This window comes from Carassius carassius, chromosome 6 (assembly GCF_963082965.1).
Source record: "Carassius carassius chromosome 6, fCarCar2.1, whole genome shotgun sequence".
Lineage (NCBI taxonomy): Eukaryota > Metazoa > Chordata > Actinopteri > Cypriniformes > Cyprinidae > Carassius > Carassius carassius.
The window spans coordinates 16,999,942-17,020,960 of NC_081760.1; the positions used below are offsets into that span (position 1 = coordinate 16,999,942).

The 21,019-nt window shown below is 37.0% G+C and overlaps 1 protein-coding gene across 3 annotated transcripts; it reads right to left on the minus strand.

Annotated features, from left to right (window-relative positions):
• Positions 1-143: 143 nt before the first annotated feature.
• jam2a (junctional adhesion molecule 2a) lies at positions 144-20,710 on the minus strand. Of its 3 annotated transcripts, XM_059552275.1 has the most exons (11): positions 20,500-20,710; positions 14,184-14,249; positions 13,994-14,104; positions 11,234-11,383; positions 10,973-11,157; positions 4,055-4,157; positions 2,888-2,995; positions 1,848-1,860; positions 1,492-1,563; positions 1,280-1,313; positions 144-530 (listed from the first exon to the last, which is right to left on the minus strand). In XM_059552275.1, the coding sequence occupies exons 1-11, from the start codon at positions 20,534-20,536 to the stop codon at positions 498-500; spliced, it is 912 nt and encodes a 303-aa protein (XP_059408258.1). In that variant the 5' UTR covers positions 20,537-20,710; the 3' UTR covers positions 144-497. The 3 variants fall into 3 exon arrangements, with proteins under 3 accessions (XP_059408258.1, XP_059408259.1, XP_059408260.1); XM_059552276.1 differs by lacking the exon at positions 1,492-1,563 and having other exon boundaries at positions 20,500-20,708; XM_059552277.1 differs by lacking the exons at positions 144-530; positions 1,280-1,313; positions 1,492-1,563; positions 1,848-1,860 and adding an exon at positions 1,708-1,772 and having other exon boundaries at positions 20,500-20,708.
• Positions 20,711-21,019: the final 309 nt, after the last annotated feature.

Sequence of the window (21,019 nt, forward strand, 5' to 3'; positions counted from 1 at the left end):
GATTTTGAAATCATTGTTAAAAAAAAAATGAAACTTTATTATAAATCTTTAACTTCGCTGCCATCCTTTCACTCTCATAATTTGTATTTGAGCACTTCATTTCTCCTCAATCATTTTAGATAAATGCATCAGCTACAAATACATTTTCCAACTCAGACAAAAACTTTATTTAAAAAAACAAATATAGATAAAATATACAATAATTCATCCCAGTCCATGATTCCCACCATAACACTCAGACATGATTGAGTTGAAATGAAAGGCACGATGTGTCAAATGTCATCAATCAGACTCTCGACTCGTTTAAAGGCACCAGTCAAAACACTTCAGTCGCTCCCGTTCATCTGGTTCACTCGTGATGATCCTCCAGCAGGAGACGCTTCATCTGAGGCCTTTGGAAGAATATTATTGCAATAGAGAGACCGACTGTTACAGAGTTTCTTCATGGTAGCTCCAGTGTCACAACAATTGCCATCCATCCATCCATCGTTTTCACATCACAGCATAAACGACTGCGTGTGTTTGAAATCCTGTGGTAAAAAAATAAAATCTGAATGATATTTTCTACATTATTTTTGAAATTGAATTCATAAAGCAAATCAATAGTGTATAAAAATTTATTAAAATATTCAAATTAATAGTAAATATTTAAATACATCGTACAGTACTTTATAGTGAGTCTGAAAAAATTAAACCATGTCTTGCAATTAATTTTTTACACATTTATATTAATTCTACACGGTATATTTTTATGTATAAATGCCCGGTTTATACGGTCTTTAAAATGTATAAAACCTTTATAAAATAAATACATTTTAGGATTGGGATATTTGGGGGTCAGTAGTATCTAAAAGGTTAAAACCCCTGCAGGGTCAAATTCTGAGTTAATACCAGTGTCTCCAAAACACTTCCCACAATTTCTCTTGACCAAAAAAAAACAAAACTTACAAACAAGTTTGATTGAAACTGTTAAGAGCAGATGCTGCGGTCAACCACACAACATCTGATTATCTAACCTTTCCTTAAAAATGCTGTTTAAGACATTGTCTAGACATTATTAAATTATAAATGATAATGATTCAATCATTCGGAGTTCATAAGAGTTACAAATGTATTGTACCAACTCAAAAGAAAAGAACTAGAGGTAAAACACTCAAAAAAAAAATTATATATATATAAATAAATAAATAAATAGTCAATTTAGATATCAGATGGTTAGTAGAGAAAGATCAATCCTCAGTGAAGTGACTTAATTTGAGTTGGAATAAAAATCACTCACTTCCTTTGGAGGATGACTGTAGCCTGAATGTTGACTAAAACACAGAAAATAACAGACACAGTTAGACACTGAGACAATCCCATGATGCTGCAAGAAAATAAGTCACCCAGAACAAACTCTCTCTCTCTCTCTCTCTCTCTCTCGCTCTCAAACTCTTTCTATCTCTGTGTCGGTCTGCAGTCACTGGGGTTTCTCTCTCTGCCGTGACTCACTTGTGTTCGGTTCTGTGGAGGTTCTGGCTGCTAATGTGAGCCGTGCCGTGACACTGCGTGATCCAGAATGACCTGTAATAATGCACCACTGAGGTCAAAGGTCAAACACTACCATCTGCCGCTGATGGAAAGGCACACACAGAACGCCATGCATAGTCTTGGGAATCAGTGAAGGTCGAGCCATTAATCCTCTCATGCGACTCAAAACTCTCCTGTGTTAACCACAACAACTCAACGTCTGATCAGAACACAGACAACAATCTGTTCAGCTTCCTGTGCTTCTGGATCGACCAGGACGATTAGCGCACGCACACACACACACAGTGTTAGTTAAGGCAGTAAAGTAGTGATCTTACCTTCCTCTGTGTCCTGTGTATGACAGTATTAAAGGTTCAGGTCAGTCAGAAACAGAAAAGAAAACAAAGTCCAAATGTAAAATCAACTTATTAAACATGGACATTAATAAGAGTCTTTCTCTGGAAATGTAACTACGGTAATAATTCACTCATGATATAAATGAACCACACTATTATTATACGTTATTACAATAAAACTAACACTTATTAAAACCCGTTTCTTGAAATAAAACGCATGAACTTGTAAGTACTAAAACTGAAACAAAAACAACAAAAAGTACAATTTATATTTTTTCCTTTTTGCAAAAATTCTGGTCATAATTTTCACCACAGAGGGGCAGTAAAATCCTGAGGTTGATTATTAAAGTATAAATTATGATTTATTCAGTTTACAGTTGAAACTATAAATATTCATGAGAACATTTTATTATAGGAGAAACTGATGATTTGTACTGCACTAACCTTACATTTACAATTAACATTTAAAAAAGAAAAAATCTAAAAAATGAAAATAAGTGGATTATTAAAAATGAATAAATAGTATAACACCGCTCTACAACTATATTTGGTAACACTTTACAGTAAGTTCTCATTTACTAACATGAAATAAAAGTGAACAATGCATTTTTACAGCATTTATTAATCTTTGTTATTGCAAGTTAATATAAATGCTCATTTTCATATTAGTTCACAGTACATTAATGATACAATTTTTGATAATATTGTATTAGTAAATGTTGAACCTAACACTGTTTATGTTTTAATAGATGCTCTATAATTATTGCTCATGTTACCTAATGTGTTAAATAAAACCTTATTGTAAAGTGTTACCCTATATTTCATTTGGACAATTTAAATTATAATTGTTTTACTTTTAAATGCATTAAATGTTTTCAATCATTTTGCATGTCTTGTACTACAGTGTATCAAACTTTACGTTCAAATGAAGAGAAAAAACGTATTGCATCCTCAGAATGAGTTCTTTACATAATATATGGAGAAAATAAGCTTTATGTGACGCAGGATGGAGAGCTACTCACGGCTGAAGTATCCGTGTCGATGGGCATAACACGCTCCGAAAGCACAAAACAGCATGATCAGGCACAGCAGAACCACTCCGGCTATCACCGCCACCACATTCAGATCATCTGTCAGACACGTTACAGATCACATACTCACCTGATGAAACCAGTCTGGAAACATTCACATTCTGAAGATTCAACACACTCCACCTGAATATGATTCATATAATAAATTCTTGAAGCCAATCTGAACAAAGTCACAGGCACTCCGAGTTTCTCACATCAGGGTTTTTATATTAAATCTTCACTATTATGATGATTGCACAATCATACATCACATTTTTAATTTAGCATTATTTACTATTATCATTTTTAGTAATATTTTTTTAAATCATACTACTGAGATTTAAATATTTTTATTTCAGTTTTAACTTTTGTTCCCAGTTAGAAATTTTAGCGCTTCAACTTGATAATTAGAAATGCTGTTTTTCAAATATTTCAGATTTAATCCAGGTAACTAAAATGGTTTTAGTTTACCAGAATAATTCATACGTTCACTGATTTCAATGCAATTTACACTGACAGATCCAGGGTTAAGTTATATATTATAAAATATAATTCCTAATATTCTCATAATATTCACAACAAAAACATATTTACACCTTTAATGCATTACTGTAAACAAGAACAGAGAAACCAAAGTGCTGCTTCTGTGGAATAAATTAAATTAATGCATTTAGCAGATGCTTTTATCCAAAGCGATTTACAGTGCATTCAGGCTATCAATTTTTACCTATCATGTGTTCCCGGGGAATCGATCCCACAACCTTGCGCTTCACACCACAATGCTCTACCACTTGAGCTACAGGAACACTAGATGGATCACTGTTTATTCTGTTTTCAATTCAAAGTTTTAACAATTTTGTTGCATTTTTGCAATTTTTATAGATTTGTTTTAAAAAATAAGCCTGTTCAGTTTTTAAGTTTTAGTCGTTTCAGATTTAGTTATTTTAGTACCTTGGCAAATAGTTGAAATCAAATAAGTTTTTACATTTTATGTTATTTCAGTTTTTATTTTATTTCAAGTAATTAACTTTAATTCCTCAAAAAGGTTTTGGGATATTTTGTCAGGTTAAGCTCAATTCTTGGTACAAATCTGTAGGTACGAACACACACACTCCTCACCGATATGCATGTGTGTGCCCTGGCAGCTCTTGGCGGGTCCCACGCCGTTTTTGGCCTCACAGTGATACTGCCCCGAATCGGCTCTGCTAACAGTCTGGAACGTCTGACTCAAGCACAAGAGAACAACAGTCAAACACACCTTCATCTTTTTAAGTAAGATCTAGAATCAAGAACCATTCATGTTTGAACTCATGAATTGTACATTTGAATCAATTTAATGAATCCCTCACTCAATGAATCACTCCGATCGGTTCTTCATTAATCACCGAATTAGATTAGAATTTTTAGTAACTGACTGGTGGTTAAACATTCAAAACAGAGTTTATACAATAAAAAAAGCATATAGTTGACGACTACTTATTGAGATGGATGCTTGGTCAAACAAACTGAAATGAAGTCCAGAATCATTTGGTGTGTTCTGACCTTGAGTGTGTGACAGACAGTGTTATTCAGAGACGCTTGTGTCTGTCTGTCAGCATTACTTTGTCATTGTGACACTCATAACGGAGATGAAAATCTGAACACGAGGACATTCACCTCAAAACCACAGCATGTCTTCATTTATACAGAACAGTCACTTTCATTCAAAACAAATGCATAAGCAAGCCACACTGACGATATTAACCATAAATGACATGATTGGTTGGTTATTTTTGATTCTCCAATTTGCTAATATTTGCCTTTAAATACACGTTTTTCCTTTGTCCCATAATCCCAGAATCTTTGTGAGTATAACATCTTTATATTATACTGATAAGATGGTGGTTCACTTCTTCACCTCTGCCGCTGAACCTTAAATATAGAAGCCATGACAGCTTGGAAGAAAGTTTAGGTGAATGGCCTGCGACATGTCCATTCCCAATCCCCCTTATTCAACTAAACTTCGTATGTCTTCTTCCGAATGAATATTCACTGCCTTTCTACCCATGTGCCCCCAAGCAGATGCAGTGCTGCCTGAGCTTTTCTACCCTACAGTAAGCAAAGGCCTTTGGTAGCAAGCTTTCTGGGCCTAAGTTCCCACAGTAACCTCCCCACCAAGCCGGGGCCTGAATTTGGCGGGAAAATAGCCTCGTCACCCACAGGGCCGTCTATGAGAGGTTCACAGTAGTGATGCGCAGGTCGTCTCATAACCCGCGGGTCGTGTTTGGGTGGGTCATTAAAAACAAAATGAAAACAAAAATCCATGTTGCGTGCAATTCCCTATAGCCTATATTAAATTTTTGGAATATATATTTTTATGGCGTTATTTTACTGACAAATGTCGAGAGTGCATTATTGTAGCACGAAAGCACATTAACACAATGCGTGAGTGCAAATCTTTCTTTGCTTTTGCACAAAACGTGTCTCTCCTCTCGCTCAAACGGTGTCCTGTGCACGCTCAAATCTCTCTGGGCTCATGAGCTGTAGATATTAATATATTGTGTATTGGATTGATATATGCAAGATCAAGAAAATCCGCACGCGAGCAGAGAGATAATGTGCTCTTGACATTTGTCAGTAAAATAACACCATATATTTTCATATTTTATTAGGTTCTTTGATAAGGTTACAATACGAAGGTCTACGTAGCAACGTAACTTGCGTGATGTCCCCGCGGGTCGGGCGGGTAAAGAAATTTTACTTTATTTGCGCTTTGGGCTGGAGCGGGCCAAATAATTTCGGAAAAGCGGGACCCACTAGTTTACAGGGGTTTACAGACCCTCATTTCTACGATTCAAGCAGCGCCCTGCTGTGTATTGAGCATGGAGAGGTTTAATTTGCTCGATCACTTATTCACAGGATATCAGCAGCCCTCTGCCTTAAAGCAGCAGCCAACCATGTGCAAAACATGGAAAAGTTCCAGACGGTCATTCATTTGCAGGCTATCAGTAGCCTATTGCCTTCTGAGCAGTGGCCTACTGCATACAGAGCACAGAGAAGTCATAATTGCTTACTCTTTCACACGATAGCATGCAGCCCCTTGCCTCAAAGCAATTGTTAGCCATGTACAGAGCTCAAGGAAAATTCCAGTCGCTCACTCACACGATATAAGCAACTCCTGCCTTAGAGAAGTAGCTAGGCATGTAAGGAGCACAGGAAAATTCCAATTGTTCGCTTGATACAAGCAGCCCCTCGCCTCAGAGTGGCAGTCAGCTATTAACAGTAAATAAAGTCCAGTTGCACTTATTCACGGTACACAATGCAAGAAGTCCCCTGCTTTCAAGCAGTGACCGCTGATGAACTGATCATGAAGTTCCAATCACTTATTCGGTCACACGATATAAGCAGCCCCTGCCCTCGAGCAGCAGTCAGCTGTGTACAGTACCAGAGACATTCCTGGAAAGCATGGATAAATTTCGTCGCTCACTCACTCGCATGAGCAAAATCTCTCCTCAGGGCGACGTTTTGCAGAGCGAGATCTTGAGGTGTTATCCCTGCACCTCGAGCCATGGATCCATCATGCTCACAAGCAGCGATGTCTGATCGGGATACTGATGGGAATTTCGGATCATTTTACCGACTCGGGCCTTTGAAAAAGATTTGTTCATTTTGCTGAATGAAACTCAGTGTCATTCGGTTCCTTTTATCAAGTATAATTAAAATCTTACGTGTTACTTCCCTAACATGTCTACTAGTACTTACGCAAACGTTGATCACACTACAATCAATACAGAACTATACTGCTATAATAAACAGTAAGGATTAATTGATCAGTCTATGATTAGCTCACCTCACCTCTTATCTAACAAGTCATCGTGTTTGAGTCGTTCTTTCATCACGTGACACCCCCATACGCTTTAACAATAGACTGTATAAGGAGTTACCCTGGCAACAAATCTGTATATTCTTTATTTTTTTGTGATGTGACCGCATTGGATAGAGAAATCAATTTATTCCACGAGATGACTCATTCTTCCAGAGTCACATTAAAGATTAGTTCAAAATGAACAAATCGTTCAAGAACGACACATCACTAGATCGGTGACAGACACAACTGCATCTATTATCAGGTTGTCTGAGCATGTGGGAGGCACTCCCAGGGGTGACAACTGGGTTGTCATTACCACAGAGAATGGCTACATACATCAGTTTGCTTGCAGACCACTGTGATCATGTCAGAAGTGCAGGGGCAGAGTGCTCACAAAGCAAGTGGTAGTGATGGTGCCTGATAAACAATGGGAATGTGGCAGGTACAGCCACTACTCCTTGGTTCTGGAAAAAAGACCACTGAACTGAGTGCTGGTGAAACGGGCACTTGGAAGCACTGAAGTGTTGCTCAGTGGGTAAAAACCCCTTAATAACAAACTTTCCTCTGCCCTCATCTAACACCTGTACAGGATTTATCATTGGTGCTCAGCGTGCTGCCAAACCCTTCCTTTGAGCCAGCTGAGGTGAGCGAATTGAAAGTGCTCTCATTCAAGATAGCGCTAATGCTCGCTTGAGCTTCGCTATTCACCTGCTGCAGCATGTCGGATGTTTCTCCCCGTATGAATTCTGGGTGGATTCACAGATAACAGCTTGATTTTACTTGTTCCCCAAAGCAGCTTTCAGCCGCAGTGTCAAGAGAACTACTCGAAAGGGAACATCTCTGGTTACTCTACATAACCATGGTTGCCTGAGAGGAGGGAACGAGACACTGCAGGGGCCACCATGTAAAAACCTGCTCCGAGTTTACATCTAGTTTTCTCAGTAAAAAGATTCAAATTCAAATGCTTTATCAATGCCTTGAAGCACAGTTAAGGTTTATTATTATTATTATTATGATAGATTTGGTACAACACAGAGCCTCCCTGGATCAGGATGTTGCTCCAAACTGGATGAAAGAGCCAGAAAGAATCTGATCAGACAGGCAATAAGAGGCCTACAGCAACTGAAGCAGTTACAGGAATTTATTACAAATAATGGTAATTTTGTGCATGTGACAACTAGAGCCCGACCGATATATCGGCCGGCCGATATTATCGGCCGATATAAGCTAATTGCATTTAAATTGGCATCGGCATTTATAACGGCCGATGAAACATGAGAAACAGAGTCTCATGCTTCACTCATGTTATGAGTGTTGCATAGTGTGCCCACCAGAGGGAGCTCTGCAGCTCCAGAGTTAACAACAGCGCCAGAAGTCCACTACAGAAGAAAGCGATCAACTGTTTTGACGGTGAGTCTGTCGTTCGTCATGTGAAATGATTGTAGATTTAGTTCATACCCTGTATATAAAAACTGTGTGGTAGTTCTAGCTAACGGTCCTATCATTATCACTTCTAAATATTCTGTAACATCACTTACAGCCGCTAATGCATTGCTATATTAGATTAGCCACAAAGCTAATACCATGTTTATCAGTGGAAGAGCGCGAACGTTAATAGGAGGTCAAACTATAACGTTAGCGTTGAACTTATTCTTATTCTATTGCTGTGTGTTTCCCACATAATGACCGCGTAATTGGGCCTTTCACACAGGACGCGGTATGCACGGCGCTTGCCGCTGGGCTCAGCGTTGCCCTTGAGATACAACGCGATTTGCGCTGCGCTATGGCATAGGCGGAGTTTTAAAAACGTTTAGCGGGAGCTCTTTCATAGTCTGTTCCTCCTCCTTTCGGTCAGCAGCAAACATGTATCTGTCCCGTTGTAAGAAGCGAGCGATAGCGCTAGTCCTGCTGATGAGAATTAAGAGAGAAGCAAGGAAGAAGAGGCTACCCTCAGGTCCAGAGAACAATTTGGTGAATTCAGGCTGGTTACGTTACTCTAACGCTAATAGCTTCCTTTTTAGCAGGCCCCTTAAATGCTTGCTAGTAACTTGTTTGAAGGTGGTTCTTCTCAAAATTGACAGCGGTGTGTTCATGACACTAACGTTAACCATTCAACTTCGAATTGATTCCGTAATCTTCCGGTAATAGTAAGCAAGACGATGTTTTGATTCAGACTGCACAAAGAGAAGAGGAGAAGATATACGGGTCTGTTGTGAATGTGTCTGTGAGAGCAAATATAGTGTAGTTACAGTAACTACAGTAGGTGCGTCAGAAATGATTAAACCAGAGGGGACATGTAAATAAATGTGAGCTGAACAAGCGCTTTTTTTTTTTACATATTGTTTCAAAGCAGCTTTACAGACATAACAGGAAAATGTTGAAATAATATTGTTAAATATAAGTAGGTAATACCTATTGCTTGACAAATAAAAAAAAATATATATATTTCTCATTTTTGCCTATGTAGGAGATCCCAGTTTATTATTATTATAATTCTAATGATGACATGAGTGATATTATTAATACACATGCTTATTCTTTCTCTGTCTCTCTTTCTGCCTACAGATGGCTGAAAAAGGTGAATGCTGTAGCAGCAAAGTGTGGGACTACTTCTGCAAATACTTTAACTTTAGTATTATAATTTATTTACAGTAAACACACAGACTGTTAAAACCAGCTTCAACTGGAAGAAAGTAAAAGTGTTAAATGTTTAAAACCAGACTGTTTTTTGATCATTAAAAAATATATACTTTTGATGTGCAATTGTTTAGTCATTGAGACTGTAATCTAAGGCTTTTTTTTTAACATAGTCCATTCTGGAAAATGGTTTATACAGCTCACATACATAGAACAGGCAGATATTTTGCTATTGAATGTTGTGTAAATGCAGTTTATAGGAAATGGGTCTAATATCCAGATTATTTTTAAAATCAAAATATCGGCTTATAAATCGGCTCTTTTCGAGTTAATATCGGCATCGCCCCCAAAAATCCATATCGGTCGGGCTCTAGTGACAACATCACAAATTCTCCACAAATGTAGCTTGTATGGGAGGGTTGAAACAAAAGCCATGCAGTCACGACTGAGCTTTGCCAAAACACACCTTGAAGATTCTAAGGCAGCTGAAATTAAAATTGAATTATTTAGCCTCAACACAAAACAATGTCTGGCAGAAAGCCAATATAGATCATAGGGATTGGCGATATATCACATGCAATTGTCATGCGCATTTCGTCAGTAAAGCCGGTTCCCTGATTAGTGGTAAATCGCCATCACCTGCTTTCAAATGGAGCAGCATTTAATAGACAGAGCCGTAGATCACTGACAAGCTACGCAATATCGCGTTCATTATCAAAGGCGATTCATCTGCAATAATGAACGCGATGTTGCATAGCTTGTCAGTGATCTATGGCTCTGTCTATTAAAGACAGAGCCATAGAGTTTCACCATACTTGAGTTTTGTGCTGCGCTCCAGTGCACAGAGATGGCAAAAATCACCTCCTGTTTGTTTTCTTTACTTTACAGAAGTACAGTGTCTTGTTAATTTTGAGTTTAATAAAACAAAAAAGCCCCTTGACAGTTTATATATTACTCTTACGTAATTACTGTAATTACCTCAAGGACCAGTTGCTAATGATCTGTCCTTCACTGACACAACACTTTATAATATTATTAAAATAATATTTTAGTCGACTAAGCCTCTTCTAGTCGACTAACATTTCATCAACTATTAGGGGCAGCCCTAATGCCTATTTTTCTGCATAACCACCTTGAAATTCTACCAAAGACTGTAAACTACATCACAAGTGGGACTGATATGTAGTCAGTTTAGAAAAGTAAATAAAATTAGTCGTCAAACCATTAATCGTGATTAATTGCATCTAAATTAAGTTTTGTTTACAAAAAATGCATGTACAGAAAATTAAATTTTACTAAAATATTCACATAGAAAACAGTTATTTTCAATTATAATATTTATATTATTAGTTTTTGTATATTTTTTATTAAAATGCAGTCTTGGTGAGCAGAAGAGACTGCTTTCAAAAATATTATAAAACCTTTTGAACAGTAGTGTAGATAAGCTGTTTGTAATGTTAAATCAGCTGAATGTGTTGTTAACTAGATTAAACGGCATTAAACACATTCATCTCATCAGTTAGCAGGTCACCACTGGCAGTTTTCATCCTCACCAGTATGCCGGTGAACTCGTTGACAGTGTATGTGGCGTTGGGCTGGCGGATGGGCAGAGCGTGGTTATCTTTGAACCAGGTGTAGACAGCGGGTGGGATGCTGTGCTGATCCCTACAACGAAGCTCCACCTGAGATCCTGTCATAGCAGAGCTGGGCACGTCACACAACGGTGTTTGTGGAGGCACTGAAAGCACATAAAACACATTAGACACACAAGTAGAACACACAGAGCATTAGAGAGCAGGACAGGCGTGTGTTACCCAGCACTCTCAGTGTGACGTTGGTCTCTCCCAGTGTGATTGAGTCCAGCGGAGCGCTGACCTCACAGCGGTACTTGCCCGCATCGACCTGAGTCACTCTGCGCAGCCGCACTGTTGCCCCTTTAATCTCTGCACGATCATGAAATGGCCCTGAACAACACAGAACACATTTGCACATCTCTAAATGATAACTGCTTCACCAGATCCAGTGGAAGACATTTTTACTACATGACTGTACTTAAGCACATTTTTCAAGTATCTGAAACCTTTACTTAGCTACATTATGATTTTTTATTTTAACGGTGAACGATTCATTCACAAATTGAACTGAGCATATTGACATTTGAATCAGTGAGTTGTGACAAAGACAAATAAAGTCTCCAGTTAAGAATTTATTGAAAAGTCTGACTGAAAATGAGCCAGGAATGGGCGGGAAATCCTCAGAGCTTGAGTGCGACAGCTTGATGGAGTGAACAGTAAGTTACTAATGCAGAATTTTAGAGTTTTTTTTTTTTTTTTAAATGAAAATAAAATTTAAGTCATTACTGTCAGTTGTTTGTGAACTAAATGGGCTGTAAAGAGATAAGCCGTTTAAGCCTACTGTATGAAATGCTTGAATGTGGACATGCCTGAACGGTTTAAAAACTAAACATAACCTTAAAGTTTGAATAGCATTGCATAGACTCACAGCATCTTAAAGGTTAACATTTTGCCCTATGTGATATCTGATTTTATGTTGTATGTTTATATACTGTTTTACTTGCATCCACCGCTACGTATCAATGCAACCTTCAAATGAGAGACCATTTACTTTGCTTTCTTGGGTTGTCACTTTTGTGAAAAAAATCCTGTTTGATTTGAGTGACAAGTGTTCATTGAATCGATTGTAAAATCGATTTTGCATGTCTAAAGTTTTATACGGCAAACACCAAATATAGGTAAATCCAACAAAAGGTAGTACGAATGTAAAGATTCAATATATTGGTAAAGATTATTATTTCTGATAATTTATTGGCGTTAAGTTACGTGCACAATGACAAACAGGAGTGCAACATTTTCGAAAAACAATAAGCAGAGTGGACTGCCATAATGCAAAACATTTACTGCAGGCTTCAACATGGCTGTGTTTACGATTAAATTTCAACGAAAACAAAAAATAAATAAAAAATAATAAAAAAAATAGCATAGGCGATTTAATTTCATTAATTTAATTTTCTAAAAATATCTCAAGACTTTGTTGGGTTTTTGTTCCCCATTCCACTGCATCTCATGTTTTTAAATGAAAAAATGTATCCTGTGTGACTGGTTTTCTGCTCTTTTTATTTATTTAACAATGCATGCATACATGATGCTGTTTTGTTTATAGTTTTTTAAGCAACTTAATAATAATAATTGGTTCATAAATATTAATTTTAAATATGTTTTTTTCACAGTCATTTATTCTAATGCTTTGAATAAACATGCAGTAATATTTTGCTCGATGCGCTATTTTGAGGCCTCATGAATAGAAAGTTCAAAAGAACAGCATTTATTTGTAATAGAAATCTTTTGAAACAAATCTTTTCTTCACCCTAACTGAAATGATGCATTTAATACAATCCGAATTTTGATCATATTTAAGTAAAAAATTCGAATTTAGTTTTTCAGCTATTTTGACAGCCCTAGCCATTCTAGCCCGAATCTGTATCTGTATGCATGAGACTGTCTGAATACCGGCAGAATTCACATTTCTGTTGTAAAAAGAGAAACAGTGTGCAGAAGTATTATTTGCTGTTATGCGTGTGTCTGAAGCTGCAGTTGCTGTGTGACGCCTGTTCCAAAAAAAAAAAAAAAACCTGGACGCGCTCCAAGAGAAGGTCGTTAAAATCAATTTCCTATTTTCGTTTTCTAAACTTGTGTTGCTTGATTCATGCAATAGATTTTCGAACATAAAGTGACAGTCGACACGGTCACGGTTTTAGACTAGACGGGAGAACGGATGGGAAAAGATCTGGGCACAGTTTTTCCAGAACTTCGTGCAAAGTTATAGTGGTGTCGAGCTGTTTTAATTAATTTTTTTAGATGTATTATGGTGCCCGAACCCGTATGTATTTACAATACTTAAATATAATTAATAGTATTTTATTGCTTTTGTATTAGTTGTTTGAAGAGTAAAAAAAATGCGTTATTTGCGTAACCCGACCGACCCTGTCAATTTAGGACCGACTCAAATTTTTTTTTTTTTGCTTTTAGTCCGACCGACTTGCCGATTGTAAATTTGCGTTAAGTACGCAAATAACGCAAATTTACAATCGGCAAGTCGGTCGGACTAACAGCAAAAAAAAATAAAAATTGAGTCGGTCCTAAATTGACAGGGTCGGTCGGGTTACGGCAAACAAGAATATTTTTAAGGATGGCCTTATTCAAATGAAATTTGAATAAACATGCTTTCAAACATTTGTTTAACCCCAACCCCCCCAAAAAAACCTGTTTTAATTTTGTTTAATACCGTATACTGTGAAACCGTATAACGTTGGTATTTTCTGAGACTATTATCATACTATGAAAATCTCATACCGTTACAACCCTAGTTGTCACTACCGTACTTTAGTTAATTATGTGTGTACAGAGCGCGGTTAAGGAGTAAAACAAAGGAGTGAACTGACAGCCAAATTTAACTGTAGTGTGTATGTGGCCTGTGTGTTTGAGAGGGGGTTGCAGTGCTACACTGTTTAATGTCCAGCAGATGAAACTGTTGCAAAAATCACAAACATCAGTTACCTACGAAATGGCCATCATAATAAACGAATGACACATCCTTGTCTATCTTCTTCCACTCAATGCGAGGATTCTTGTCATTTTCGGTCTTGAACTCACAGGAGAGCTCCGCATCTGTGGAAGACAGCACACTTCATGGAGTTAGCGCACATCATCTCACTGACATCTACATGAAGACACCACAAAAACTCACCCGAGAACTCATGCACTTCCACTTGAGGACTGCGGCTGGTGACGGTGACAGGGACGACAGCGATGCCTGAAACGGAGACTAGGATGAATGATCAACACAATGAAAAATTCACCTAGTGTGTGGTATGTCAGTCTAATGTTCATTTTGGTAGCTTGACTTCCTGAATATTATCAGTGTTGTGGTTTCTAAGGAGTTTTAGTGTTTGCTAAGGCACCTCTACACAGATGATATAATGTTCTGAGTAGTTGCTAGGATGTTACTATGTGGCTGCTAGGGTGTTATGAATGAGTTTTGAGATTTTGCTATGAGGTTAAGCTCAACGTGGATTTCTAAACATAACCGATCACATAATTGACTAGCATTATTACTGAACAGACACAAAAGGTCTAGTATCTGTTCACCGGTGCATTCATGGCTAAAGTTGCTTACAGGTGCTTCCCTTCCTGAATAACTGTTTCTGCCCAAGCATCAATAGAGTAAGACCACGAGCCACAAGAGATGAAGTCCGTGTCAACTGGCCAGACAAAAGGAGGTTTCCATATCAGATCACACATTCACATTGCATTGTGATGATTTTACAATATTAGGAGTTCAACTTCCTTGTCAGAGTCTGACATCCCATCATGCACGTCGCATTCATTTGAATCATCTACAGACAAATGACCATATAACTCCTTGCAAAAATGCAAGCTGCTCAAAATGACATGTTTTCCTGTGGAAACTGAACATCTAAATCACTCTTGGAATTGTTGTTTCCGGACAGACAAAATCATTAACAAAAGGACAATGGTGGCTGATTACAGCCATTGAATACAGTGATCAATCAAGATCACAGAATTGCCATGGTATAAAAAAAAAAAAAAAACACATTGTAATAGCATGGTACTTTTTGGTTTATGTTGCGTCTTGCGGTGTTCTTCTTACAAATCAGTACTGTACCATAGTAGAGTGATGGCATCATGGTAATTATATGGCACTTTAAAATGTAAACTCATGTTGAAATTATATTTACATGTGTATTTTAAGAACACCATGGAACTGAAAACTCATGAAAGTTCTAGGCTACTTTTTTGTCAATGTGCTTAATCACTGTACTGTGGTACCAGCAGTGTTAATTTACTATAATCCATACACTATAACATTTCTTATTAATAATGAATTTTAATTATTTTTATATATTTTTAAAGTTTCGTTTCAGTTGCTTTTGTCAAATAAGTTTAAATATTTCTAGTAAGCTTGAATTTATTTTTATTTCAGTTTTAGTACTTCACATCAACTTATTTAATACCAGGGCAACATTTGTAATTTTTTTAATTCTAATATCTAGGCCTATGTTTTTATTTAGGCCAGTTTTAGTTTACAATAACAGCTCTGATTTGTCTGGAAGGCTTCTATCAACACACAGTTGTAGTGCTCACGTCTGTTTGAATGTCCATTAGATCACACAGAAGGAATGCTGACATTCCTCCATATCTGTATTATTCCAGTTGTTGAGTATGAAACAGGATGGTTTGTGTCCGTACCATACATCATCTTATCAAACCTCATGAGCTGCTGTCAATCACCCATTCGCATCAGACAAAACAACCTCAACATCTTTCACAGGAACGGTTTAGATATACAGTCGGTATACAATAGAATTACCTTGTTTAAAATAATGACATTGCTTTGCAGCCTGAAATGAAGACAAACACTTTTTTTTCCAATTGCTGTATTTACTCAGTGCAACGTATAACATCCAAGTGAAAGATACAACACCGACATGTCAGAAAAAATAAAAAACAATCACCGAGTTGGAAAAAGGGGTCACCCCTTTAAGTTTTTAGTTGAACCTCCTTTTGCTTTAAAGGGGTTCATGTGCTTTCAATTGTTCCTTTCTCTTTGGAGTGTTACAAGCTCTTGGTGCTTGAAGAAGATCTGTAAAGTTGCAAAGACTAAAGTCTCAAATCCAAAGGGATTTTTTTTTTTTAGTCAAAGTTAAGACTTTGCCACGCCCCCATAAAATGCCTCTTTTAAACATGTCCCCACATCTCTACGTCACTATGTGGAAATTTTTGCATAATGCCACCCAAATGTTCATGCAAAGAAAGAAAGCATGGTTTCAGTAACCACAGTTAGTGTGAGTGAGTGAGTGTGTGTGTGTGTGTGCGCGCGAGTCACACAGTGGAGTCAGCTGTCTTAAGGCAGACGGGCATACATGGTGTGATTTTTGTGGTCGTACGAGCTCACAGATTATTTTTTTTAATTTTGCAAATGCTTGCGGCTCGTACAGTGTAAGAACAATTATGGGCCGATCAGAGAACATTACGAGCACCTCCCGACAATTTCAAACAGGTCAAAAAAATAAATAAATAAATTAGGCATGCTGTCGGTTTAAATATGTGGTGTATGTACGGTTAAACGAGACGATTTGCCGATCCATCTGAAGTTGACCAATCAGAAGATGATAAAACCCACATATTATGTATATCAATTGTTTATATAGTAATTTTAGTGTATAATACACCTATTTTTTAGCCTATTTGTTATTCCGAATTGTGCCAGATTTGCTGTTCGGTTTTATGAATGAATATACCTTTTGTATTTACGGTAAAATGACTAAAAATTCTGAAATGGCCTTCTCATCTCGAGTAATTTATGAAGAACAAAGTCCATGCATCTCTCTGCTTTTCAGCTATTCTCTTTGCCATGTCTTGGTTTCTTTTTCTGGATGTCACAAGCCATAGCTGCCACAAAGAAAACGGTTTCGTCCTCAGAATACATATTTTCATGAATTTTCATGAATTCATGAACAAAATTTAATGCTTACGTCATTATTTGTCAAATCGTAGTAAATTCATGTCGTGTGTGACTGTCTCCATATGATTTCCGGACAAACTCAATCGTGATATGTGGGAGGGCTCACAAAGTTCCGACCTTCAGAATCGCACGGTGTACGGGCACATTTAACGCATTATGGCTTGTATACTGCAAACACAAACAAACTTCATCACCGTGTCTGACAAACGGCTCTGTTCCTCTATCGGGCTTCAACTGATGGTAAAACTAAAGGACATTATTAAAGGTCTTTACATTTATTTTGAAAGAAGCAGCTAACGATAATGGAAAGGGCGTTATATTTCCAACAAGTGCTCCAGTCCTCCAACTCCATAACAGGATATTACCACCTCCATGCTTTACTGTAGGAATGCTGATATCTGTATGGTGATCTGTATTCGATTACAGCCAGACATATCAGTTGGTGTTGATGCGAAATAATTCAATTTTAGTCTCCGCTGCCTCAGAATCTTCAAGGTGCGTTTTAGCAAAGCTGAGTAGTGACTGCGTGTGGCATTTCTTGAGGAGTGGCTTTTTCTTGCAACCCTCCCGAACAAGCCACATTTATGAAGAATTTATGATATTGTTGCTACATGCACACAACGACCACTCTGTCAAATTCCTGCAACTGCTTCAAAATTGCTGTAGGTTTCTTGTTAGCCTCTCTGATCAGTTTCCTCCTGGCCCTTTCATTTAGTTTGGAGCAACATCCTGATCCAAATACCAAATACCTTCCACTTCTTAATAATAGACTTCACTGTGCTTCTAGGAATTGATAAAGCCTTTGAAAATGTTTTTGTATCCACCTCCTGACTTGTGCTGGTCCACAACTTTATAAAAATCAAATGGCTTTTTGTGCCACTGAGAAGGTGAGATTGGGGGGGGGGGGGTAAATACAAACTGTGTCAATTTTCATTTCAGGCTGCAAAGCAACAAAATGTGATAATTTTAAAGGAGGGTTATACCACTGTTTTATAAAATTATTAACTCTTCCTCATGTCAGTCCAAACCTGTTTGAACACAAAAGTTGTTTAGCAGATTTTTCATGCAGCTCCTCACCAAATATCCTGCAAAACTACTCCTTTTATGTTCCACTGAAGAAAGTAAGCCAAAACTGCTCTGAAACAATATGAGGGAGAGTACATGATGACAGACATGATCTGTATTTCTATTCAGCAGAGATTTCGAAATGCATCTTTTTTGCAGCTCGGTGCCGAGCTCGACCTTGCACCTGAGGTCTTATCACCCTTCCCTCTGTCTGAATTTGAGGAGGGATGGAGAGAGGCATTGTGTGCTGACGGAAATCAACGCACATGAAAACACTGTGTCCAGTCTGATAAGACGACCTGACACATGGACGACACAGACAGCAACTGTCCCTTTGAGAACTACACACAAACACACACCTGTCACTGCTTGTGTTCTGAGTCAGCACATAAACACTCGCTCACTGATTCAGATTCATATTTTACAGCTCTTAAACAACAACAGCTCAACAACAAATGCAAATTATTCTTCAGAATGAGATTTAAACAATCATACAGATACACTTGCTGAATCGTACGATAATGTTCAGGTCAGAAACTACAACAATGGAAAATAAATTGCATGGAGACAACTTTTGCCCCTAGATTCTCACTACTGTAATATGATCCTTAATTATTTTAAAAATATTCATAAATTACAATTATACATTACATAAATATCTAAAAAATAATTATAAAAATGTCCCCCCATTTTTATTATTGCAATGCAGTAATTTATACTGTAAGGCTTTAGCACAAGAATTTTAAATCAGCATAAACTAAATGGAGTACAACAAATGCATGACATCTGTCTTTGTGTGTGTGTAATATTAGTTCCCATTTCTTTCTTGTAATTCAACAATTCAATAAAAGCAGAAGAAAGCAATTTTCTTTTTTTTAAACAACCTTCTTGTACTTGGTTTCAGAGCCATTACATACTCTTAGATACTAAATTAACACCATTTCATTCTTGTAATTTTAGGGTGAAATATGAGGTTCAAATTAAGATAAATGTTCTTATAGAGATTCTTAATGAATTTAACAACTATTCAATTGTGAATTTGTGTAAATACAAGGACTGTAATAATGCCTGCGAATAAACAGGGGGGAAAAGCCCAGTGTTGATTGATTGTTGTGTTGATCTGTTGGGTGATTGTGAGCTTGTGGAGCGCGAGAAACTCTGAAAGAACAAAGACACTCTGTGGAACTCTGGAACAGCTGGTACAGACAACTCCACCCTCAACACACACACACACCATTTGATCAGAGCTGTGGCATCACAAGTGTTCTCTGAGATCTCATGAGACGCAGTGTGTTACAGTAAAACAGCATCAAACTCAGCCAGAATCAACAGATGCAGAATCAGAGAAGCGCTGCACATCTGAACCCTCACAAACACGCTCGGCATCGCAGGGATGATCACACAAACACACATTCTACAAATTCTCCTGGCCAAGTACCATGGTATTTTTTTTTTTTTTTAAGATAATAATAATAATAAAGAAGAATCATGTAAATACTGTTTGGGTTCTTATAATAATTATAATTATCTTATCTATATTTAATATATAATCTTATGAATAATTAACAGAAATTAAGAAAACATAAAAAAGTATAATTTTAAGTTGGTTTACAAAAAATATCTAAAATGAAAAAATGTAAAAGTAAAAACATTACAAAATAAATAAAATAAAAAGAACAATATCTCAGTGATTAAATATATATATATATATATATATATATATATATATATATATATATATATATATATATATATATATATATATATATATATATGTTTTCCATGACTTGAATCTTTGAACTTCACTAAATGTAGACAAACTGAGATGAATAAAACATTTCACACCTAAATTACATATCTAAAGCCAACTAAGAAGAGTAACGTTAATTATAAATACTGTAATAAATATTGGTAATAAACAAGCCTTAGTTATATTGACCATGCTTGAACTGGTTATGATGGTAATTTCAGCACATCATCTTCTGTTTACTTCAGATAATGAGCCAATAAGATTTAAAGTTAAAATCAGAGCAGCCAAATTATTAGTTTTAATTAATTATGTTTAATATCATTATTTCAAATTAATTCAATGAACAATTTTTACTGACTGAACTATAATCTTAAGAGATATCTCAGAAAATTATACTTCAAACCTTACAACAAAGTAGGTTACTTTGGTGATACCATGGTTCTGTAGATCTACTGAATGATTGGTATATTCAAGTACTACTGTACTTTAGATGGTATTTTACAGTTTTAACCCGATAATTTGTAAATGGAAAACTTTTGCCTGCAGATGGAATCATCACGCGTACATTAGACATAGATGATATTCAACGGAAGTGGAGAAAGCATAGGATACGACATGACACAGAAACACACAAGCACTTAATCTTATTCTCCAAAGGAGATCATGAGTCTTTAAGAAGATCACATGGAACAAAGCACTTACTCTGAATTAATATCAGCAAAGCCACGGACACAAACATCTCATCCAGAGAGCCGGTGAACTTCCCAAAAGAATCCGCGAACAAAGGTGAAATAAGCGCGTGCTTGTCCAAAATTATTCGCCCCGCACGTGCTGAACGATGCTCAAACTCTGACTGACTGAGCGAACGAACTAACGCGCGTTCCGCGTGCGTGCGCGTGTGTGTTTGTGTGGAGAGGGCGGGAATAACACTAATTACACGCGCGCACACGCACACTCAAGACAATTTAACACAGGGGTGTCAAACTCAATTCCTGGAGTGCCGGAGCCCTGCAGAGTTTAGTTTCAACCCTAATTAAACAAACCTTATACAACTAATCAAGTCCTTCAGGCTTATTTGAAAACTACCTGTGCTGTGTTCACAATGCTATACTATCATACTCTTACTCTTTCTGCAGTATCCAGTATGTATGTTGTGCAATAGTGTGCAAATTTTCTGTATGCATAAAATACCCAGATGACCTACTATACTATTACTATTTAC